This window comes from Mytilus trossulus, chromosome 3, assembly GCF_036588685.1.
Source record: "Mytilus trossulus isolate FHL-02 chromosome 3, PNRI_Mtr1.1.1.hap1, whole genome shotgun sequence".
In the NCBI taxonomy this organism is placed as follows: domain Eukaryota; kingdom Metazoa; phylum Mollusca; class Bivalvia; order Mytilida; family Mytilidae; genus Mytilus; species Mytilus trossulus.
Window position 1 is genome coordinate 29,556,472 of NC_086375.1, and position 26,924 is coordinate 29,583,395.

The 26,924-nt window shown below is 32.3% G+C and overlaps 1 protein-coding gene across 1 annotated transcript; it reads right to left on the reverse strand.

Moving 5' to 3' along the window:
• Nucleotides 1-7,436: 7,436 nt before the first annotated feature.
• LOC134711195 (leucine-rich repeat-containing protein 74A-like) lies at nucleotides 7,437-25,615 on the reverse strand. Its single transcript, XM_063571649.1, has 12 exons — nucleotides 25,488-25,615; nucleotides 19,864-20,509; nucleotides 19,092-19,276; nucleotides 17,416-17,523; nucleotides 16,439-16,532; nucleotides 15,651-15,700; nucleotides 15,014-15,181; nucleotides 14,200-14,394; nucleotides 12,985-13,080; nucleotides 12,005-12,277; nucleotides 9,877-9,962; nucleotides 7,437-8,054 (listed from the first exon to the last, which is right to left on the reverse strand). The coding sequence occupies exons 2-12, from the start codon at nucleotides 20,360-20,362 to the stop codon at nucleotides 7,907-7,909; spliced, it is 1,902 nt and encodes a 633-aa protein (XP_063427719.1). The 5' UTR covers nucleotides 20,363-20,509; nucleotides 25,488-25,615; the 3' UTR covers nucleotides 7,437-7,906.
• Between the last annotated feature and the right edge of the window lie 1,309 nt (nucleotides 25,616-26,924).

Consider the following 26,924-nt stretch of genomic DNA (forward strand, 5'->3'; position numbering starts at 1 on the left):
ATATCACGACAAACGGTATTATAACATGTGCAGATTATATTAGACATATGTGAAAAAGAAGCGTTTTATAGTCTACATTTTATGCCCCCGTATCAATAGAATATTTAACATGTAAATTTCTTCAGTGACACAGAATATACATCATATTATAATCTTAATAAAATTGTTTGTTACATACGGACATTTGAATAATACATTTTAATATTCTACTCAATATATATTATCATCGTCGAAATAAAATAGCATTGTCACATTCAACACAATATCCCGAAGTTACCGTTCCGCTGCTTATTTTGGGAATATGTTACCTATATTCTTTTAGTCCCTATTATGTCCGTTTTTCGTCGTTTTTCGTCGATTTAAAGGATTCTTTTTAAAACACTTTCCCGTCATCCAAAATCAAACCTCCTATTTTCTTTCAAAGGCATATTACATTTACCAATTGAAAGCAGTATACCGATGCTATCTGATGTATAGAACATAATCACTGTGCTTAAACGGCCTTGGGAAACTTAAGTTACCCACAGCCCAAGATGGCGGACTCTTAACTTGTTGAGATGATAGTTGATACGAAATCTACTTTTTGCAACGTTTTTCATGATCTATTTCAATATTGATAGGACTTTTGAATAAATAAATCACTTGCCATCACTGCATTTGTACAAATTTGTTAATTTTGACTTCACTTTAGCGCAAGGCAAACTTTTAAAAATACGCATAACGGATGTCCGTAACTTATAAGTCAAAAATAATCAGACTGTCCGTAACTTTATTGTCGGATGTGGGTAACTTTTTTTTCAAAATTGTAAGATTAACAATTTCAACACTTAAATGTTAATAAACACTATCAAACCCCTTAATTATTACATAGATTTATACAATAACGATATGCTTCAAACTAAACAATAGAAAAAAGCAAACCAGAGGGTCACGGATTTTCCGTTAAATCTTTTTAAAATTATTCCCGGGATAAAACAGGATGTTGCGGTACGGCGAAAATCTTACATTCTTCTAGCTTTATAGATTGTTCACTGATGAGTCCTTGGACGGTGTAGCCGCGAAAAAAAAATGATATCCTTTCCCTTAAATAATTTCTGAATTGTTAGGCAAAAAAAAAGTATGGTCTCTTCAATATATCTAGTGTGATGTGTTGTTGATTGTGAGAAAAAAAATGCCAATATCTAGGAATAGATTGGAGGCTATATTGCTAAACAGGTGTCAGTTTATTATAGCAATAAAAGTAGATTTAAAATTTTCTAAAAGTTTCATTGACCTAAGGGATTCAATAAGATCGGGTATCAAATCATACATGTCTTCTTTAGAGGTTTGGCCTGATTCATCTATGTATTTCTGCTAAGGATTGACCTCCGAACTTGTTCTCCTTAGGTGATTTTCACATGTTCACTATAAATGTAATTTCTACAGTGTGAAATGGTGAGATTTATAATATGGCGAATGTGTCAAAGAGACAACAACCCGACCAAATAAAAAGACAACAGCAGAAGGTCACCAACAGGTCTTCAATGTAGCGAGAAATTCCTGCACCCGGAGGCGTCCTTCAGCCGGCCCCTAAACAAATATATACTAGTTCAGTGATAATGAACGCCATACTAATTTCCAAATTGTACATAAGAAACTAAAATTAAAATAATAAAGACTGCATGTCATGATTTATCATCTAAAACTTAAGCAGTTAACAATTTATAAAGCCAGTAGAATGTAAAATACATTAATTTTGTTGTACAATTTTCTACATAAGAAAATGCCTGTACCAAGTCAGGAAAATGGCTGTTGTTATCCATTCGGTTGAGCCTTGGATTTTTTTTCATTTGATAAGGAACTTTCCTTTTTGAATTTTCTTCAGAGTTCAGTATTTTTGTAATTTTACTTTTTAATGCCTGTACCAAGACCGGAATATGACCGTTGTTTTCCATTCGTTTGGTGTGTTAAATTGAGCTTTTGGCTTTGCCATTCCATAAAGGACTTCCCGTTTGAATATTCCTAGGAGTTCGGTATATTTTTTATTTATCATTTCTTTTTTGTTTTTATGATAACATCCACGAATAAAGAATCTTAGTCTGAAAGTTACTGACATCATGCTAAAGTTACGGACGGGCCTATTGGTATAAGGAAAAAAGTTACGGACAAGTTGTTTTGAAGTTACGGACATCATAAGTGTTTTGAAAAATCGTGCTGTAATCGTTTATTTTGTAGTAACAAACCACGTTTTACATTGCAGAGTTTCCCTAACAGATTTATATAACTTTTTAATTACTGAACGTTTCTTTTGTATTCATGGTATTGTAATTATATAGGAGCAAACTTCTTAACCGAAGCCAGGCGGCTCCATATTGGGCTGTGGGTAACTTAAGTTACCCACGGCCGTTTAAGCACAGTGATAATAGTTCCAATGTTAAAATATAAGGGCAGTATTCAAAGTCAAAGGAAGCAATACAAACGAATTATCATAAAGGGAGAACTAATCGATTGCTTGTTGGTTTTGACGCCGCTTACAATCTATTTTAAAGGTGGACATGTTATTGTCGAACTTCCTATTTTAGAGATTGCGTGAATCATGTGTGAATACTTAAAAGATAGTTTCGATTATATACATTCTAACAAAAAATCTCTTGCAATAGTAATAACATTTTTAGACTTTCCTAATTTTTAACCAAATATTACCCATTCCGAACTAAGAGACACATTGAAAGAGTAGGTCCTGCTTTTTCAGAAAAAAAATGGCCAACGTAGATACAAGTATTTTTTCTTAGGGAGAGATTAATCCTGCTTTGTAAAAATATCACTCTGATTCAAACAAAACATATTCTGAAACTGACATCATCAATATGCGTGATTTCTTGATTGACAACTTATGTGTAACGTTTAAAAGGGCGTGTATTCAACATACCATTTGTATTCTTATGTGGCCCTCTTCTTGCCGACTTGTTCCATTATTCATAGCAGGCTGACTTCATATATGAACTTCTTAGAGAGAGAGAGAAGAAGAAGTAAGGAGTCTCGTTTAACTTTACTTTCCGCTATTGAGATGATGTTCTCTCACTAAATAATTCAAAATTTGGTGACTATGTTGAACGTGTCTATCCCATTGGATAAAAACAGATACATTTAGGTGTGCCTCGTATCTTGACTTATTAGTACATCCAGAAATTTACATTGAGAGTCGGTTGAAAACAAAACTTTACGAAAAAAAGATGAATTGAGCTTCCCAATTGAGACCTTTCAATTTCTTTTTAGCAACATTCCAGCATCATCTGCCAACGGAGTATATATCTACAAGCTGATACGGAATTCCCAGACTTATACTTTCTACCATAATTTCCTTGATAGAGGGTTGCTGTTCAAAGAGAAGCTATGAAACCAAGAGTTCCAAGTGGTTAAGTGGAAATGGAAATAATTCCGTCGTTAATTGTACGGACACCATCATGAGTTGGTCGACTATTATGGAATATCTGTTTCACATCTGTTCCAAATATCGTAACTACATTTCCGTCCCCTTTTCCCAGAATGTTACCTACCGAACTGGCTGAAAACTGGGTTTGTACTGACATGAGCAACACAACAGGTGCCACACGTTGAACATCATCTACTTAACTTTCCGGAGCACTTACAATCAACTCCAGCTTTTAATGGGGTTCGTGTTGCCCAAGCTTTAGTTTTCTATGTTGTCTTTTTTGTACTGTCGTTTGTCTGTTTGTCTTTTACCTTTTTAGCCATGGCGTTTGAATGTTCGTTTGGTATTTTCTGTCTTTCCTTTACTGTCCTTTTGAATTTATCCTGGTGGTCATTTTGATGGAAGAGCGAGAACCACTGACCGTCTGCATGCATACTATGAATCAACTTCGTACTCTATGTGGCCTTTCAAACATTTTTTTATTCGAGTGTCACTGATGAGTCTTTTGAATACGAAACGCGCGTTTGGCGTAAATATAAAATTTTAATCCTGGTATCTATGATGAGTTGATTATTCAAAGTATAAGAAAAGGACCGAGGTGTGAAAACCGTTCTGAGCTTCGAAGTGGAAAAGACGAAGCTTTGACGTGGGTCTAAAACGTGTCCTGTTTTCATGGATAGACAATCTTGCATGATGGCCATCTATGCATTTTTTTTAACAAAATAACAAAAAAATCATAACACAATTTTGACTCGTTAATAATATATATATGAACAAAAAGCAGTAGACGAGTTCCACCTATTTTTTTTTTAATATTGTTCATATTTAGGGGACGACCATTTGATATTCTGGGGGGGGCCAGGAGGATTTGTTTTTGATCGGTTATTTATTTTTGTAACCTGAGAGGACAAATTATTCATTTTCTGCAATATTGAAGCAAGATTTTTCATTTTCATTAAGGAAAGGGACTGATTATTCATTTTCACAACAATATTAATGATATTAGAAAACATACAATTTTTTAGATATTTGTTAGTTACATGTATGAATAATACATGTATAGTCAAGTCATAATGTACCATTTAATCAGAAAAGATCATTATCCCCTGCAGAAATTTTAAGATTCAAGAAATCATTCATAACCATGATAACCTCAGACACATACTTGCATGTGTAGAAGAGGACAATATAATATACAAACATTTTACGATAATACATAGCGATACAGGACGAACGAAACATAAATACATAGTAATAATAATATTATAAAAGACAATTGTATAATTAGATTTTATTTAAGTATTTTATAATTTTCTTCACATAATAAATAATGAAGCATTTATGTTCCCAAGCAATATACATGTATGTCATACATACATAGTATTAAAGTTGAACTAGTTTACCTAGCCTCTTTGAAAAGTATTGTCCAACATATTTTGCCGAGCGGAGCGAGGCCAAAAAATTTTGGAAGGGTTTTGGAACCGCTGAAGGCCCAAGAAGCTATAGACATGCTGAGTTATTTATTTTCAATACATTGCAAGTCAGGTTATTTATTTTCAAACTACCACAGAACAAACCATTTATTTTTGTGATTATCAAGGCTGAGTTATTTATTTTCAAAATCCTCCTGGCCCCCCCCCCCCCCCCCCCAGAATATCAAATGGTCGTCCCCTTAGGCAACTAAGAACAACTAATTAATGACATTAATGGCCGTTTGCTACTCCAAAGTGGTGTTGATCCAGTCATAGTATTTACAATTAGAATATACTTATTGAGCTGCAAATTAGAAATCTCTCTGCAAGAAACTATTAACGTGCATTTACCTGTATTATTGTTGCAAACGAAATGTTTTATTTTTGCCCAAATAAATTATGGTTTGTTACGCCAATGAAAGTTTATTTCGGCGCAAACGCAAGGCATCGGAAACTACAACTGAGATAGAAATATTGTCTCTATTTAATTTTTAACTGCAAGAAGTTCGCTGTTCTAAGTGCTGTTTTAGGTTCGAAAGTTACAGCTTCCGATGCAGTATTGATTCGTTTGTACAATACATGGTATCTCCGACACGATGTAGGAAATGCTTATCTGTGATTTCCTAATAAAAATCTTTGTATAGCAAATATAAACAAATATGTCGTGTTCAGTATCTTAGTGTTTGATTTCAAGTTTGCATGTCAATTAGAATGTACAAGTTAACAAGATGTCAAGAAATGCGTCAAACTGTTCTATGTCAAAGATTTGAAAAGTCTTGAAATAGAAGTATTCATTTCATTGGTTACGAACGCCTTACGAGCCCTAATAAAAAAAACCAAAGTCGATATTTTCAAACCTATAAATAATGGTACATAATTTCATGCACGCAAAACGTGAACCTAAAATGACCATCATTGGATAAGCCCGAGACAAAGAAAAAGTCACCAGAGATATTTTAAACTTTTTGAAAAATTATAGAATTACGAAAAACACACCCTGATTTTTTAGAAACAGATTCAACCCTACATCCCACTGACCAAATTATCAGAGCCGTCCTGTTTTTTTCAGAAACAAATTCAACCCTTCATCCCACTGACCCAATTATTAGAGCCGCCTTTTTATTTATTCTCGTCCTGACGATTCCTGAAAAATTCATAACTTACTTTTCAGCAAACAATCGTCATCATCGGTGAGAGTTCATAATTAATTTTGAAAAATTTTAACAATTTCAAGAGTTAATCAAATGTTTGCATATAAGTATGGACAGTGTCGATGAAATAAGTCAAACAACTTAATAGATGCGATTTTATTTTAACACATCAAAGCTAATATTTATTTTGTATTTGTAAATAAATATCGCCAACAAACAGAACCTGTGTTGTATGCACATTTGCGTCAACAATCTAAGCATGGTTCCAATTTTAACGACACTATTGTTTCTCTGTTAAGTCGTTTTTCTCATTCAAAAGGGAAGAAATTCGTCTTGTTTTGATTATATTTATGCGTCAACTATAGTCTTCTAACAAGTGTTCCATTTGATAGTAGAACTGTATTTCTATAAAATTGCCGAATAACTTTTTTTTTGATGAACTAAAGAACAAAGAAGGAATAACTAGGAATAAGAAAACCAACAAAATGGTTTTTTTTCTACCGAAGTAGTAGAAGGATAAACTCTATGAAATTTGTTCTGTAGATTCTGACTGCGGCGGTTGTGGTAATTAATAGAATAAATAAGGCAGTTCTGTTAATTATAACTTGGTGGTTAACTTTAATCAAAAAATGTGTATTGTCAACTAAACTTCTGTCCTTCCCCATGGTAATTCCCTCCCTTGTACCACGATTGAAAACTAACTAGTATTGTTTCGTTCTTGATACCCATGAAATATTTGCAACTGGACGTTTTAAACAAATATCAAGTAATTGACCTTTGAGCTTCCGCTTGCTTTACCATTCAAGACAATAATGATCAATAATAGCAAGATATTTCAAATATTTTGACCACGAGCATCACTGAAGAGACATGTATTGTCGAAATGCGCATCTGGTGCAAGAAAATTGGTACCGTTAATTTTATTACTACCACTGGGTTGATGCCTCTGCTTGTGGACTATTAGTCCCCGATGGTATCACCAGCCCAGTAGCCAGTACCAAACAGTACTTCGGTACTGGCATGAAAATACGGATTTTTTTGTGTTATTAAAATTTGCTGTTACAAAATATTAGAAATTGTTAGAAATTAAGGAATGTATCTCCCTCATGCAAAGCTTTCGTTCCTTTCACGGATTTGGCTATACTTTTTGGACCTTTTGGATTATAGCTCTTCATCTTTTATATAAGCTTTTGATTTCAAATATTTTGGCCACGAGCATCACTGAAGAGACATGTATTATCGATATGTGCATCTGGTGCAAGAAAATTGGTACCGTTAATTTTATTATTCTCTGTTATGTCCCTTATCTTTTTTTATATAAATTGGAGTGCGTCATTGTAATAAACATAAAACAAGCACGTTGAACACTCTGGACATAGTTTACTGAAGAATATTTAAATGATTAAATTAGATACAAAAAATGACTTAAACAAATCTTGACAATTAAAAAGTTAAGCGAAAAAGTCTTGTTTCGTTGTCTTCTTTTGATAAATCATAGTAAAAACTTCCGTCTATTATCATGATCTAACTTTCGTGAAATAAAAACCTCTTGAAATGTGTTATCTAAATGTTATGTTTGAAAAAGTCTGACAAAGAATAATCATTTATACAAAAATAAAATAAACCTATTTGTATGACAAAAGCAATGTTACAGAGTTTAACTGTTAGCCTACAAACATTTTAATGTACATTAATATATAACAGTCACAATTTACAAAGGTCATAACATCTCAACTAACAGTAGTACAATTGGCATGAATGAATTGTATAATATATATATCGACCATTCAAATGTCTTTTTTACAATACAGAGTTTGCATTCTTTATTTAAGAACCGGGTAAAAACATGAGTATCACTGAAGGAGTCCGACCTAATCATTCATCATTTCCATAAACGATAGAGGATCAGCTTTCGCCGTCATCTGTTCTTGTTTTTTCGTCTTTTTGTCAACCTCTTCTCTATATCTTATAGCTTCTCGTTGTAGCAAAGTATTTTCTAGCTTTCCTTCCATAAGCTCACTGCAAAATTAGAAATATTATTTTTGTAGTAAGTTCTTTATGGCTATTATTGATTAGTGTTTCTCGTTTCTCGTTTTAATATAGATTATATATACCGTGGGTTTTCCCAATTTGAAAGGTTTTACACTAGTCATTGCTGGTGCCCTTCATAGCTTGCTTTTCGGTGTAAGTTAAGGCTCCGTGTTGAAGACCGGACTTTAACCTACAAAGGTTTACTTTTATAAATTGTGTCTCGGATGGAGAGTTGTTTCATTTGCACTCATACCACATTTTCTTATATTTGTTATGTATATTTGTGTAGTTATGTATTAAATATGAATGTGTGATTTCCAAGTCTTATTATGAACGTAAAGAATTCACATTAGAACATATATACTTGGAATTTTCAGTACAGAATAATAGTGAAAATCTACACATGAATTCTTTAACCTTATATGTAGAATATAAACGTATATAACATTAAATGTTAAAGGTAATCTTGATGTAATTTTGTAAGATTTGCTGATATAAGTTTCATTTCATTGAGGGGCGTAGCTAGAAAGAAACAATGTGCAAACAACTATTTTTGGGGACCCTTCAAGCAGGAACATGGGGTTTTTTTTCTTCGGTTTTCGGTCACATGACAGTTGAAAGAGGAGCTACATGTAGATAGGACTTATAAACAATTTATGAATGTAAAACTATTCATAAATCTTCTGAATAGAGTTAATCATGGTTAATTGAAAACATAAACTACACATTTTTTCTGATACAGAATTTACTCAAAATTGTTCAAAATCTGCTCTTCGGGTCTAGGCAGAAACGAGCTTCTCTATTTATATGGCAATATTCACACTGAAATCCCGATGAATATGCAGTCATGCTAGCGATGATAACCTGTAATTGTTTATTGTTGATCGTACATTTGATTTCAACAGACGTAGTACACTGATACATTTCCACGGTAGCACTCGCGAGATGTTGTAAACCAGTGTACGTGTTCGCCATCGAGCGACCTCCCAATTAAATTCGTCAAAATTACATACCGGGCCAGTTTCGTATGTCTCAGACCATGTTGAGATTTGTTCGTTTGTTATATTTCCTACAACACGAGGAAGCAGATACGGCACAAATAAACGATTTTCTGAAAATACTAGACGCCACTCCACTCTCCAGTTCCTTTATCATATGGTATATAAACGCAAAATATAATGAGACTTTCCAATACTTTTTTGGCGTGATTGCAGGAGGATTGGCTCTGGTAGTCCATCGAACATCTTGCCGTGGCATGATTTCAACGATATCGAAGGGTTCTGATAAATCTAATGCCGATTAGTACATCTCGATAAACCGTACTCTGTAAAATGTGCTCCGAAACTACATGTCTTAGACTGAGTATAACAAATTAAAATCTTGTAAAAGATACAAGTTACTGTCCAATTTTGTCATGATCTCCAATAAAACTTCTATTTTGAAACCAAATGCCGTTATTTAATAACATTTCATCAATTAAAAAGTGAAAACGCATGTGTTTCCTTTAACTATTTGATTTTTGATTTTTTATTTTGCAATAATTTTTTTTACATACCGAATCGATGTGCACGCAACTGCGATTTAGCGTATAGGGAGCTAAATGACAGACATTAAACTCAGTGATCAATATTGTTTCTTTGACTTTATAGCATAAGCCCAAACATCTATTTAGCGTTATAGTAATCTTTATTTTCATAAAAACTTTTATAAGTTTGTTTAATGAATAACCGAAAAAGACCGGGATGAACAGCTTTGAAAGAAAATATGAACACATATATAAGAACAATAACTCGTACTTAATTTTGTTTACCTGAGATCTATTTGACCATCGCCATTTAGGTCTAACTGGCTCATCAACTTGTCAATCTGGTCTTCAGTTAGATCAATTTCACATTTCTATTTTGGAAAATAAATATGTTATTTTGACAAGAATTATCATATAGGACTAGGCATCACAGGCACTTGTCTCAAAAAAAAAATTCCTATATACCTTAATATAACACAAGGTACTTAACTAAATTTTTGAATTATGACACCCAGTCACAAATTCCCGTTATTTCTTTTATTTCTCGGTTGTCAAACCTACCTAAACTTAATATACCGTAAATCTAAATTGATTTATCTACACAATGGTATATGACACGACTATCATTGTTGTCGGAATCATTAGTAGCAGGCCTCAGAAGTTGGTCAACGGGATATTTTTTTGACTTCGTCTCAATTTTTGGCAACACCCAGCCCGCAGTGATTGAATTATTATAAAAAAATATTGAAATAAAAACTGTCAGCTTCCCTCTGACTATGAATTATTACCTTTATTGTAAATTCTTTACAGATTATGTGAAACAAACCCAAATAAGTTTGTTATGAAACACACGTGTACACAACGACACTGATGTAGAGTTATAAATTGACCAAAATTTCCCACATTTATTTTTAGCCAGACGATTGACCAATGAGAAACCAGTATAAGATTACATGCGGACTGGGTGTTGCCAAAAATTGAGACGAATGCAAAAAAACATCCCGTTGACCGACTTCTGAGGCCTGCTTCTAATGATCCCGACAACAATGATAGTCATGTCATATACCATTGTGTAGATAAATCAATTTAGATTTACGGCATATTAAGTTTAAGTAGGTTTGACAACCGAGAAATAAAAGAAATAACGGGAATTTGTGACTGGGTGTCATTATTCAAAAATTTAGTTAAGTACCTTGTGTTATATTAAGGTATATAGGATTTTTTTTTTGAGACAAGTGCCTGTGCTAGGCATATAGTAAATAATGATACATCTCCAAAATAAACATATAATGAAAACTTTGGTCTGAAGCAAAAATAAACGGGAGGTTAAAAAAACTGTCAAATTTGGTACCATTTGGGTACCTTGACGTTATGACTTTTTTTTCTTTGATTTTGGGTCACTATCTCATTGATGTAAACCATCCTCTCGATCTATGCATATGCTTTCCATATTGTTATTGTTGTTTAAAGGTCCAACGGGAAATAATTTATTTATATAAAGAATTCTTTATACTTTTGGGGAAATATTATAATATACTTTGAATGATCCTGCATATATTGCATATAACTTTCTAGAAATGTATGAAATGAATTGTACTTAAGAATTGAATGCTTCTTTTTGTAAATTTATTGGGTGGTAAAAGCGTTGACCGAAGTACATTTTGTATGAAGCGCGGAAGCGCTTCATTCTAAAAATGTACGCACGGTCAACGCTTTTACAACCCTATAAAGTTTCAAAAAGAAGTATTCAATACTTATAATTACATTTTTTTTAGCTTAAATCATGAAAACACGACTTTTATCCAGTTTTATTTAATTCACCTGTGCACTTTTTTGTGGGACCTCGTGTCATCATGCATGATAAATTTTATTGTCTGATGCAATTGTCCACGGAATAACATGTTAGCCAATCAGAATAACGTATTATAATGAAACTTACATCTAATGTAATTATTATTAAATATTCGATATTCCATATCTTCAATGTTCCATGGCTGCAGTGCAAGTTTTGTTTTTTAATAAAACAAGTGTGGACACAGATCAGTGTGGATTGTTATTATTTTATCATCGTGAGGTTTGTATTAGTTGTGCCCCGACAGATATTACCTGAGATCTCTCTATTTATTTTTTTACTCTAAAAAGCCCCTTATCAAAGTGACAGCCATCTTTACTAAAACAAGCTATAGCTTCTCGTTTTTTTTATATAGATTAGACCGTTGGTTTTCCCGTTTGAATGGTTTTACACTGGTAAGTGTGTAGTCCTTTATAGCTTGATGTGAGCCAAGGCTCCGTGTTGAAGGCCGTACATTAACCTATAACGGTTTACTTTTTATAAATTGTTATTCGGATGGAGAGTTGCCTCATTGGCACTCACAACACATCTTCCTATATCTATATATAGCTTAAAAAATACCTTAACACCCATAGACAATTCCTCTCTAGATATCTGCCAGTCGTTATCTCTATCGAACGTTTTCAGCAAATCAATCATTCTATACCCGGATTTCTCTACATATTCTCTGAGCTTCGTCATAGGATCTGACGCCAATAATTTTTCGGGATTTCGGGGTATTTTACTAGCAAAGCTGGCCACGTCAACCAAAACACCTCCATATACTGTGACTAAACTTCGGTCGTCTTTCAACTCTTTCTCTAATGCTTTAAACGATCTTCTTACCATTAAATTCTATTTTGATATCAAAACAAATACATGTATTTGTATATAAATTGTTATTAGGATGGAAAGCTGTCTCATTGGCACTCGTACCACATCTTCCTATATCTATATATTGTTTTTTTTATATTTATATTTTTCTGTTAATACCGCAATAAGTTAAGTTTCTCTAAAAGGTGTTTACATTTAAATACTTATTACTTTCATTTAGATAACACCTAAAATCTCAGATATCAGGGGAAATTCCAGGATTTTTTTAAAAAGATGTACGACTGCAAAAAATAACATATACCGGCGAGCTAAGCTCTACCAACGATGCTTTTAAAGGTTCCTTTGCTGTAAAAATATAAATCGTTTCTATTGTTTAGCTATCGGAGGTGGACCTCTTCACCTCCTATTGATTCCCATACAGCACATTATCATAAAAGAGATTCACGGAGAACAGATACACAAGTTATGCGTCACTTACGTATAGAAAATACCAGTATCAGAATAAAAAAAAATATATGTTCTGGGAAAAGTCAAATATGTTTAGTTGGTTGTTTTTCTCGGTCAAAGGTAGATAACCGAATTAGAATTATATTCGATCAAAATTTATAAAATGTAACTGTGAAAAATACACCCAATATTAACATTATGTAGCACTTAGGTATAAGTGACGTCGATTCGCGGGGAGTCTCTTTTTTTAAATATATTCTCATCATTTCTAATAAGCTTACCGCAAAGTCTAAATATTTCAATGTCTTTTTGTCATTTCTATTTACGCCTTCTAGTATAAAAAATCCTCCATCACATCCGTACTCATTATGTCCGATCTAAAAATGAAAGTATATTATCAATTTGATGATTAAAATTAAGAATGGAAATGGTGAATATGTCAAAGAAACAACAACCCGACCTAGGAGCAGATAACAGCCGAAGCCCACCAATGGGAAAAACCCACATCTGGAGGTGGACCTCAACTTGCCCTTCAAGAAAATGTGTACTTTTTCAGTGAAAATGGACGTCATACTTAACTCCATAACATGAACTGAATTGTAAAAAAAACAGTATTCAAGAATAACAAAGGTCAAATGGTCCTATATCCTATACTGATATGGGACTGGCGCAAAAATGCAGCGGGTTTAAATTTTGGTCTCGAAAGTACCTGATAAAGGTACCTCTATAAACATGTTTCGTGCAGACGATAATCGGTATCAGTATTACTCGTGGATATTTTTTTGCACTTTTCAGATTACGTACTATCAAAAACAAATCCTTAGTACTATTCATTCAATATTTATGCAATGGTGCATTAAACACTGAATAGTGAAAGAAACTGTGTTGTATTATGGACATGATATAAAGTCAAAATACTGTATCCGTACTGTGCTAGATTTAGCATATCAATTACAGCACTGATCATTTCTATTAGTTGTAGATAATCAAGTTAATGTAGACAAAGCATAAAATGCAGTTATGAATTTAAATTACGTATGCCAAGTATAACTCTGGAAAGCATTAAGGTGGTACCTAACACTACAGGGAGATAACTCTGTAAAATCAGCTAAACGTTTTAATTACATTGCGTTGTTAAGGAAATATTAAGCTTCTCAACGATCAAAATTACTGTTTGTCAAACTGCTATATAACCAGTGTATTTTTTCTGATTAAACGGTTGGTTCAAATTTTTTGAAATTCTTATATATATATAAAAAATGTGTGAACCCAATTTTACAGAAATGTGGAACATAAGCAAATACGAAGAATGTTTTGAACTGAAATGTTTCCATTACAGATACAATATAAGGAAACCTTATCGGTGCATCTGCAATGTCCTGCTTTCACTCTCTTGTTTTAATATTAACATCGGTTCAACTTTTTATACTACAAGTTTTATTCTTACTCATCTCACATAACCTTTCAAGTATTTTTTGTTGTGCCCCATAACTTACATATAATTTAACTAAAGCTTCATTGACTTGTATGCCAGCTGCTATGTGAGGTGCACCTTCTACAGGTATTCTACAGTGTGTACAATGCAACTCTCTCAATATTCTATTAGTTTTTAGCGCATCCTCCATTGCTCGTGCCCCTTCTAGACCGAATCCATTCATGCTGACATCTAAATACTTCAGACCTTCATTCAACTGCAACAAATAGAACTAAACATATTTCCGTCCTAAATCTTCTAATTTCTTTCTTAGATTATATTTCAGAATTTCAGCATTTCTTTTACAGACATTGTGTTTGTGTGGGTTTTTTTTTTTTTTAGAAAGAGAGACACTTAAGCGCATTAAGTACGTCTGGACTGGTTATTTTTTATCTACTTATTATCATTAGTTGTTTAATAGAGACGCTCAGAGTAGCAACATAATTTATGCATACAAAGTAAGCGTAGGACTTATAAAAATGCATTATTTTGTTATGAACGATAAAATATAGCTCAAACTGAGTTATTCCTAGTTTAGTGCCAAAAGTCAACTAAAGGGAAAATCAAATGAAAGTTATGTCCCTGCTGGCCATCACAAATGTAGAACTCTTATGTTTATGTCTCATTTGACGTCTCTACCATTTGTCTTGCATGTGTATCATGGTGGGTTTTTTAGACAAAATTAAAAAAATCAGTATTCAAAGTGATCATCTGTGTTCTTCGTCAGGTAAAGGAGTGATAAGTGTGCATTCTATTACATGCATGGTTCATATTATACAACAAAGAGAAAGGAGTCCCAATATATTTATTATTGAAAACATCATTATCAGACTGACCTTAATTCCTTCAGCCAGTGCAGCACAACCTTTGGATTGAAAGTGGTTCCAGCTGAGATCTAATGTTTGTAATGTCACATTTTCATCCATTATCTTACAGAAACTATCAGCACCGTACTCCTCAAAGCAGTTATGCTTCAAAATCAATGTTTTTATTTCAGAGTTTGCCTGAAAAAAACCACCGTATATTGGTTATTTCATTTTTTGCACTCTAATCAAACTAGTTGAAAAACAAAATCAAGTACGGTGTTTGATAGATACGTAATTCTCTAAAAAAAAATTGACTACAATTTAGTGAAATAAAAATATCTGAAACAATTAGTAAAATATTTCTCAAGTTATCTTTGTCTGGGGTAGAAAAACCATGATAATGTTTAGAATAATTAAATTTATTATAAAGAGTAACTTTTAAACAAATTATTGTAGAAAAGAAAGTTCAGTTCAAAACAGAAATGCTGGTTCAAAAGCAGTGTCATCAACCAGGAGGTTATAAAAACTCATCAAATATACCAAATGTGTTATAAACGTAGAAAAGTTGGCTGTAGTAAAAATTATCCTTTTTTAGTTAAATCTGGTATACATGGACTACTTTATGTTGAGTAAAACTAAAAGAGACAGAATACATATTTATATTTACCACTAGCATGTCATAGAATGCATCAGCAGCTGAATCATCTATTTCATTCCCTGAAATTCATAACAATTATGATTTATTCAAAATTTCTGTACGGTAAAAAAAGTAATTATTATTTAATAAAAAATACCGAGCTCCAAGGAAAATTTAAAACGAAAAGTTGGCAAAATCAAACTATCATACACATCAAACGAATGGAAAACAACTGAAATGAAAGAAGTTCTTTCAATGCTTTTTATGTTTATTATTTCATTTCTCAATGTTCTTGTGTTGGTATTTTTTCTCAATGGTTTTTGATGACGTAGGATTTTGTACGAACAAAATTAATCATAACTTGCAAATCCACACAAGATGGTAAGTGAAGGTCAATTTAGACTATAATTAAATGTTGTCTTTGCAAGTTATACAAAATGAAACACATTTTGTATCTTCTTGCTTTAAACGTTACTGTAAAAAATCTTCTTTAAAAATTATTTTGGTTCAGTCTTATATTTACAGTTATTCGAGAAAAATGTATGGACTTAAAACTTGAAGTTCTGCAGAAAATGTTAAAGATAACTATCAACCATGTTGATAATGGTGAAAAATAGTGCTGTTTAATTTGGTGGATGGAGTTTATACTTCCGTTCCTGAGTTGCTCTTCCATTGCTAAAACATGTTAAACGTATTAAACGTAATCGAGTTATTCGCCTTGCACCCAGTCACAAACCAGTAACTGTATGAATCGAACACCAAATGTAAATATTTTAATTTACAATATTAATACATTAAATAGTACTTTTATGAAATACCTGTTAAATTTAAATGAATAATGGTTTTGTTTTTAGTTAATAATTCGCACAATGCCACAGCTCCTTCTGATCCTATTTTGTTTTCAGACAATACCTGAAATTATATACATAACTTAGTGGAAGGTGTATGTAACCAATTTGATTAATATTTGGATTCATAGTTTTCGTTTGATTTCGGTGCATTAATACGTGTTTCAAATGGTTTACTTAAAATCATATTTCAAAGTTAATAGCGACAAATATTCAACAAAATCTAGTTTGAACATCGATTAACTAACGGCCTGGACCGTAAATCTTTCAGGTATGAAAACTTCTCCGAGTGCCAACTGATTTTATATTCCGAGTACACATGCATTATATTGCTTCAAATTGTTGTTAAAATCGTTTTATTTCTTTAACCAATATGCATTTGTATAATGACTGTATTTTATGATGACATCATTCACAAACAATAAATATTAACGACTTTTTTGGGGTAATGTTTTTATTATTTTATTGTGTCTCCGAGTACTTGCAATACTTTAGTTTTATTACCAAATTGCCCACTTTATTTCGCATGAAATCACATTTTCAATTTTATCAACTCTTCAGTTATCAGCTTTAACAAAGGTTTTGGTGAGACTAGCCTGCAAGTTTTCAAGGAAAGTTTATAAATCACAAAACTACTGAATTCCGAGGAAAATTCAAAACGGAAAGTCTGTAATCAAATGGCTAAATCAAAAGCTCAAACACATCAAAAATATTGTGTCTAATTGCGCATTTTTTCCAAATATTTTTTTTAAAACTCCAAATCTAACTTTTTAAATTATGAAGATGCATTTATTTGAACACCAGTTTAGACATATGATTTCAAAAATGAATCCGACGAAAAAAGTGAATCTTCTTTTTCGGCATGGAATATTTTTTTTAAAAGAAGTTTTTTAAGGTTGTCTTATAACAAAATTAAATGCATCCCGTATTTAAAAAAAAACAATTACCAGCTCGGATACGTATGAGTTGTCCTTCAATACTCTTGTGAGATATGTTGCACCTTCCCCGAGTATGTAATTACCCTCTAAATCTATTCTCTCTGTTACTGTGTTTATCTGTGAATAATAAAAAAAAAAAATACAAATTGTTTATTTTAAAAAAAAATGTTGTCAGTATAAAAGATTTTTTGCGACTGTCATACATGTGAGAGGTTCTACTAGATACTAAACCAGGTTTTATCCAATATCCATGCGGAATATGTCGTTATAGAATGACACTAGTAAGTCCAAATATAACTTTTATAATGTGGAAGATGCAGACATGTCAGGTTTCGTCGTACTACTTACAATCAATAAAATCGACACAATGAACTCACAACATAATTAGATTCGGAAGTAGGCGCTTTGGTTCATCCACATTAATATAATACTGTAATGGTATGACTATATATAGGATATATATTAACAGTGTTACACTTGTAACTAATAAGATAAAATAGTCTTAGACACTGAAGTATAAATGTTACACTCATGGTGAATCAATTATATATCCTCGGTTAAATAAATTCATTATGTTGTAAATTTCTTGTCTACAAAAAGTAAACGAAAAAACAAAAAAAAACGAACTTTAATGAAAATTTTAAATGGAAAGTTTTCCTTTTACAAAATGGCAAAATCAAAGGTTAAAAACACATCAAACGAATGGAAAATAACTGTCATATTTCTAACTATGTACAAGCATTTCTTATGTTAAAAATGGAGGATAAAGCCAGGTTTTATAGCTTTCTTAACCTCTCACTTGAATGAAAACCCATTGACTGTTATGAAGATGTAAAAAATATTTCAAAAGATGGAGGATTTTTAATAGATGGACAAAGCCAGATATATTGAAATTGTTGGTTTATAATTACCCTTACCTCCTTCTTTATCAATATGATTTTCTGTTTTTTTTTCTTATTATTCTAGCACCACTAATAAATAAACTCATCATAGATACCAGGACTAAATTTAGTATGTACGCCAGACGCGTGTTTCTTCTATAAAAGACTCATCAGTGACGCTCAAATCCAAAAAAGTTTTAAAGGCCAAAACAAATACGAAGTTGAAGAGCATTGAGGACCAAAATTCCTTGAAGTTTTGACAATATAACTAAGGTAATCTATGCCTGAGGTAGATAAGCCTAAGTATTTAAAAAAAATTCAAAAAATTGTAAACAGTAAATTTATAAATATTACCATATCAATGATAATTCATGTCTGGCGCAAATATATAAAATTGCAATCCTGGTATCTATGATGAATTTATTTTGACAGCGGTATACTACCCATTGTCTTTATTTATGGTGAACTGCCTTGATTTGTTCTCCTATTCTTAAATTGGTTGCAATGCAATTTGATAATCTATTTTTTCCCAGCTCAACTCAGTTTTGAATAGTCATGCGTTGTGCACTTGTTTTATCATAGGATGAGGGATACCGCACAAAACTGAAATTGGAAATTGGACTACGTACTAAAAAACAGTCAGGCGACAAACTACCCCGTTCACACCGTTTGTAAACAATCAAATGTATTCAAACCGTAAATTTACTCATTTAGTATACTTATACTTCTACCATAAAATGTTTTAAATGTCAAGGTTGATAGGGAAAAGTACTTTCATTACTCACATTTTAACTCTATGCCTACCTCTATATTGCCAGCAATAGCACGCATTCCTTGAGGTCCTAGTCCATGAAATTTCATTATAAGATTTGTGTCCTGCATATGTTTAATGAAGTAGGTAATAGGCTGTACACCAATCTCTTCACAATGGCGTTCATATAACCCCACACCATTTGGGTCAGTTTCATACCGTTCTGGGTAAATAAGTCCTAAGGAAAAAAAAAAAAAATCATTTGGAGAAGTTACGTAAATGCCGTCAGAAAGGAACTTGATATAAATTTGTAAATTTTGTATGACAGATATCGTTTTTTTAATATTGCAAATCAATGTTAATGACACCCGTATAATCAATAGTTTGTCTCTGTACGTTCCTGATGAAGGTAAATCCCAAAACAAATTCGGACGCATGGAATTATTCAACATGTTTTTTTTTTTGTTTTTTTTTTATGTATATACGTGCAATATCAGGTTGTTTTTCTATTATTTAAAGTTAGACGATGTAGCTGCTACGTTTTTTATCAAGTGTTTTATATGCAATGATTTATTTTGGTTGAAAACGTATGATGAAGTTTATTCCAGATAAATTTTCCCTACAAATCAGAATAATTATGTTGAGTTTTCCAAACGGATTCGAAATATATACTTTAAACCAACGTAGTTTAGCAAGTAAATTGTTTATGCGTTGTTTTCTATCAGCAAAAATAAAGATATATAATATTGCAAATATATATATTACTCAATGATATGGAATACATCAACTATGTACTTTGTTAACTTTTTTCACACATTTACTTACTATCAGCTTCTGTTGGATCAAAGTCTGTATCATATTCTTCGTTTGCTTTTTCGTCGTCACTTTCCAACGATGATATATTAGATTCATTGTCCTCAAACACGTCGGATCTGCCATCTGCAGCATCATCTTCTATATATTCATCTTGCAAGTGTCTTGTCAAATCAGCACCACTCAACCCACGTATTTCAAACTCATCTCCTTCAAATGTACGTTCTTTAATTATTTCTTGTGTAAGATCTGGTAGTTTTTGTCTGTATTCTGTAACATACAACGGGTCACCGATTCGATCATCGCCAGTAATGGCTTTTAACCTTGTGAGGTCTGTTATAAGACCTGAAGTATCTTTCGATGATCTTCTTGATTTTGTTCCAGAAACACTGTCCTCGGGTTTAATGTTCATTAACTCATCCTCTTCATTTATTTCAAATTGTGTTGGAAGTTTTGACGGCGACGAAAGCCTCGGTGGTTGAACAGTCGGTCCATCTGTTCCGACAGGCATTGGAACTTTTTATTATTACAATCTTATAATTTATATTTAGTTATATCTGTTTGAAAACTTCTCTGAATCTGTAAAGGTTAACACACATGATATGATACCAATATCAAAACTGAAGGATAACGTTTTAGAGTCATTTCAAAGTTGATTCTGCAATGAAAAAATTAATTCGTTGGTTGTTTCACATATCACAAATTAGAATTTAATCAGAAAAAATTGGAAACAATATATGAATATAGTATACCGCTCAATTTAATCCCCCCCCCCTATTCCTCACACAAAGTCTATAGATATGTAATTTATATACCTTAATCGAATGACATAAAATCCCATTTACGAAGTCGTGAATAATTTGCACTACATAAACAGTAGTTTGTTATTTAAATTCTCATTGTATGGCATATTCACCAACAAATGCATTGTGTAGATCTTTCTTCTCCGTTGAATTTAAATCAAATTTTGTAACATTTTAATTTGGTAATAATATTGATGTCGTATTTGTATATTGAACAGGTCTGACAAAAGATAATAATGGCTAGTCAAATACCTACTTACATGAAAAATATGAGGATGTTATATACTGCGTAAAGTGTACCTTGTATATAAAATACAACATACTCTTACCTATTATGTTTGTTTTGTTCACACATTGTTGTTAGTATAATGGAATTTAATGCAACTGTCATACATGTATGAGGTTTAAGTAGCAGCTATAAAACCAGGTTTAATCCACCATTTTCTACCTAAGAAAATGCCTGTAGAATATGACAGTTGTTTTCTACTCGTTTGATTGGCTTTTCATTTTGCAATTCGACTAGGGACTTTCCGTTATGAATTTCCTCGTGTGATTTTTCTTTTTGCTAGGTACTTATTTCTTTCTTTTATTTAGTATGTTCTCAATGTAAGAAACCCAATCAAATGCAAATAATAAAAATCAAGACAACATCATGGCTTAAAGGGGAAGACAGTCAACAAGACATTTTCGTATTAAATTTGAATATAAAAGAGGGACGAAAGATACCAGAGGGACATTCAAACTCAAAGATCGAATATAAAATTACCACGCCATGGTTAACAAAAAAGTCAAACAAACAAATAATACCACACAAGACACAACATACAACAGTAGCAGGTGCTCTTGAAGGGTATGCAGATCCTGTTCCATATGTGACACCCGTCGAGTTGATCATGATATAACAACCCTGTAAAAGTCTTAATTCGGTAGGTCACATTCGTGAAAAGGGAACAGGATTTTAGATACGACATTAGGAACATATAATAATTAGTTATATTACACTGAATATTTTACACTCTTTAAATTCAACACATTAAAGGTATTTAGTTAATGAATCGCCATATTGAAATATAGCACAGTGACAAAACATCTTGTGACAATACAACTTGCGTCATACTTTATTCATCTCTCCAGACCGCCTTCTTTAAGTGTTTCAAATAAACCATTTACATACGAACAACTAATAAATCTTTTACGAGCTTAGCATAAAAATGTAATATTAAAATTCAAGTGCACTCGGATATATTATGCAAGTACTTAGAATTATCTACCAGACATACTCTTGGATACTTACAAGTAAATGGGCTTTATCTGTTGATATTTGTGATAACGTTTGACTTATTTCACTTTTTGATTTCAGTTAGAGTTGTAAAGTACTTTTGGAAGATTTATAATGTAGTAACAGAAATCGATTTTTTAAACATTTTCAATTAAAAGACTACTTTTCAAAATAATGAGGAAGCAAAATAAAAACTTGATTTTAAATAAACCCCTAGATGATAAGCAGATAACATATGATGTCGACCTTATTTGATGAGATACAGGACATAATTAGAATACTTGAAGGGTTAGGGTTTTATGTGCTTCCCTTCTTTGTTGTATAGCTTATTATTTATTGGTAGTTATTTAGATGTCATATTTTGTTTTGTTTTATGTGTTTCAGTTCCATGTTATTTGGTTTATCTTGATTTCAAAGAATTATATTGTTGAATTCTAAAGCCTTACGCTGCAGGCTATTTATTTATCCTGGCTTTGAAAATAATATTCTAATTTGAACAATCATAATGAAGAAAGTCCAGCAAAGCGCTTCAGATGTAGAAAAAGTATCAAATGTTTATTCCATACTAAAACAAAGAGTTGTTTTACCAATCTGATAAATTCTATTTTAGTTTAGAATATACCAACCCTAACAAAAAAGAGACCAAAAACTCATCATATTTACCAGGATTCAACGAGTTTTGTCTAGTATTTAGAGTGATTTGTGTATAATGCACAGAAAATTTACAAAAATAACATACAGAAAATAAAATATACGAATGTTTTTATCATTTTGAACATTAATATTGATATATCTAGTCGTGTGTTGACTATGATACATTTTTACTTTGTGAATCGACATAGCCATGTTGAATTATAGCACTAATGAGCGAACCAGATATTGAAAAAAATGTTATATGAATTTGTACATGTGTAATAAAAACTCAAAATATACTGAATGAATTCATCATAGATACCAGGATTGAAATTTGTATTTCCGCTTATGCGGGGTTCACACATTGCCGATTATTGCTCACGTTTGAGATCAGACAGCAATATGACACGAAAAGTGAAAAAGTCGGATTAGTATCCTCAATTATCTGGAATGTCCTATCATTGTCTGAACACAGTCGTTTTAGTTCGTAACAGATTCTTACGGGTCGGGAAGGGTCCGAATAGTTCGGCAAAGCACCCCGACAGTTAGGTGCGTCCCGTAACATTCGGGACAACTCAGCCGATTTTGTCTAGTCGGATTACAATCGTGGCTATGTCGTGACAGATTCTGCTGAATCGGATCGAACTCCGAACAATGTCTTGTGTATTCTGGACGGTGTCTTGTGGAACGGGAATGATCTGGAGTAATTTTTCATAGTTGCTTTTCTGCCGATTGAGTCCAGATTGCATCCAGATCTTGTCGATTGCGAACCGTTTTTTGCCGAAACCGTTCCGAAACTGTCCCGTTATTAATACGAAATTAATCAATGATACCCACGTCAGAGTCCCGATAATTACAGAATACAATACGACTGAGACCAGACAAAGCCGTTTGCAATGCGATAGAGCGGACCGTGATAGGATTACGTTCCGACAGTACCTGATCATCCCGAATATGCCGACAGTTTTCTAACGGATATCTTCCGTCAGCGTCGGTTCACTGTCTGGTCACTGTCTGATCTCTGTCGGATTACGTTCGGTAAGGTCGGAACGAAGTCGTGACATACTCGGTCGAATTTTACCTGGCGAAAATTACAAATCGGGTTAAAAGCGGCTTCAAAACGGGATTATCGGTACTTATTCGCTTCGAAACGGTTGAATATCGTCACTTCCTGAACACTATCTGATTGTTGTCGTGATCAAATTAATTTTTTTTACAAATTTTGATTTAAGTTTGAATTTCCATCCACGATTCACATGATCTTGACTTTTGAAAAATTTAAATCGGGAATGGTCCTATCGAGGACGGTAGAAAAATCGTGAATGTGTGACCCCAGCTTAAGGTGATACAAGTAAGATAATCGCATGACAAGAATGCAGCATACGAAACGTAAGAATAGATGACAAAAAGATAAATTCAATATGAAATTAAAACTTGTGGCGTTTTTTTTTCCTCCATACAAATAGTAAAAAGTTTTTGGATATGGTTAAAATCTTATTCAAATTAAAGATTTTATGATTTTATTGTCCTTATTTATATGCAGTTTAGTACTTATATTTTAATATCTTTTATTTATACTGATTCACAATATCCATATACATCGCTTAAGACGGTATATGCTTTGTTTTGAATGTAATGACATCATTTGTTGCATATACGACTAAAAGTAATTAAGTTTAACATTTTGATGTTGTTATTTAAAGTTCATTATAACTATAACAATAGTGCAAAATGAATGAATAAATTATTTAAATAATGATTTTGTTCTTAAATACATGTAACAATGTAAAATACATTAGATTGACTCTTTATGGAACATAATTTGAATTTCACAATCATTATTCTATACAAATATTTCTAGTTTCTGTATTATCTGGATATTGTTAAAATTAAAATAAATATAACAATCCAAACGTTCGATTCCTAAGTTACAGAAATCATTAGAGGGATTGTTCAACATACTCGAGATCAGTATATACATGTACAGCTAAATTATTCTTTAGTTTAGCTGACTTTAGAGCCTTCTACACAAAGTTTTGAATGCAGTAGTCATACATTTCATAAATATTTCAAAGCGTTGAGCATGTCTCGGGAGACCTTTTTATAAAGTGGAATTAACGTATGGTTTGCAGTTTAGAAGGAAAACTTTGGTTCATGAACCAAAGAATGCATATGTTTACCAAATCAAATGTATTGATTTAATTTGCTATATGCAGTAGTCATGTAGGTTCTTTTTTTCGAACTCTCAAAACAAAATAACTTTTTATAAACTCTTTTGTAACACTCTAGATCTCCAAGCAATATGAGTTGGCATACTTTAATGGAGGATAATAGAAAGTATAACATAAATACCGAACTCAAATGCAAAAAGGTAAAGTCGATAAAAAGTGACAAAATAAAACTGACTTGATAGAGGCATTGTACAAAAAAAAAAAACTGGAGCTTTATACCAGGTTTTAGCTAGAATTTGTAGCCATCCATCAAATATGAGCTCGTTTATGCAATTGCTCTACACATAATATTGGGGGAAATATGCCATGAGCTTTATTTGTACGTCGGTTCAACTCTAGTCATTTTGGTATATTTTCTCGTGCAATATTTTGCAAAAACAATGATCAGAATTAATTAATTACCCTTACTACTGTGAAAAAAACAAAACAAAAATAACGATGAACTCGAACCTCGAATGTAATATTTTGAAAAGATTGTCCCGTTTTTACCTGAATATTGGGGTTTATTTTGTTTTTATTTTCATTTTTAGTGCAAAAAGGTCCAATATAATAGCCTAATATTGACTTCAAAAGTTTGTCTTTGTTATTTTGGATGAGAATAACAAATGCAATTGTTTACCCTTTTCTACACGTGTATGGAATGAAGACTTTCTAAATGTTTTGTTCTTACACAACGAATATAAATTTTACCTTAAAACTGTGGCAAATCTGTAATCTATCCTTTATCCAATTTTAAAATTGACTCCATTAATTGGCAGTAATCCCCATCAGATCCGTGGCCTGTGACACAGCGTCTCCATGACAGAACTAGACCTAAAGAGATAGTATCAGGGCCTCACGTGTGGTTGGATTTTTAAAGTTAAGCTAGATTGTTTAAGTCAAGCATCAGTGGGCTGATATTATTGTTTTATTTAAATGATGGTACTAAATGATAAATTGTCACCCATTTTGATTTTAAAGATATTTAAATACCGTTAGTTAAAACTCGGATGTATGATCTTTCATTTATACCTCTTATGACATTAATGTATAATGATTTTACTGACTTCACATACTTAAATATGGTATATGTTGAAGCATACAGAGCTTCCAGGTTTAAAGATACCACTTGCAATAGAAATTATCTATACAGTACAATTTTATTACTATTTTGATTTTATTTGTATTACAGTGAAAATTCATCATCCTTTTCATTATGATTTTCATGGTTCATTCTTCATAATTTTTCTGATTTGAATTAACAGCCGTTTTATGAAGAAAAAAGTAAAATAACAAAAATATGAAGAATAATCAAAACGGAAAGTTCATAATTAAATGGCAAAATCAAAAGTTCAAAACACATCGATGGATTGAATAACAACTGTCATATTTCTGACTTGGTATAGACATTATTATGTAGACAATGGTTGATTAAACCTGGTCTTAAAGCTAGATAAACCTCTCACGTGTATGAAAGTCGCATTATATTGACAACAATGTGTGAATAAAACAAACAGGTAGGGTTGAAATGTCAATAATAGGGGTACATCGTAGGATTATGATGAAAAATGTTAATCGAAGATCGAAGATGTGACACTACTATTAGGTCAACTGCTGTTAGAATTTCGTTGCAGTTGCTGTTTCGACTAATATATAAGATATAGGCACTATATGAATGGTGTACAGGCATAAGAGGTCTCAAATAACATTAGCTCCAAAGGGAGCTTTCGTCAAAAGACGCCATATAAACATGATTAATTATGTGCATCAGCGAGTGCATGGGGGTAGGAACCGATAAACTCCAAACCGTCGTATTACTTTGATCCACCGGAAACTATGATTACCGAATCTATATAAATACTATGCAAACATGAGTCAATCATTCTGTCTCTAATGAAGGTCCCTTTTGTACCGAAACCGGTCAGGCTATGAAACATCACCATGGCGCTGTTAATTATGTGCATTGGTAAATATACTATATTTTTATATTTAAGATATATTTTTCGTTAGATTTACTTAAAAGAAGAACAGAAAGATAATATATTGTTTTTTTCATCTCTGATTACCATTGGGCTATCAACTTCAAATAAAATAACTGATTCGGCCAACAATTATTAAATTATTAGACTACCTTTTCTAAGTTGTGTT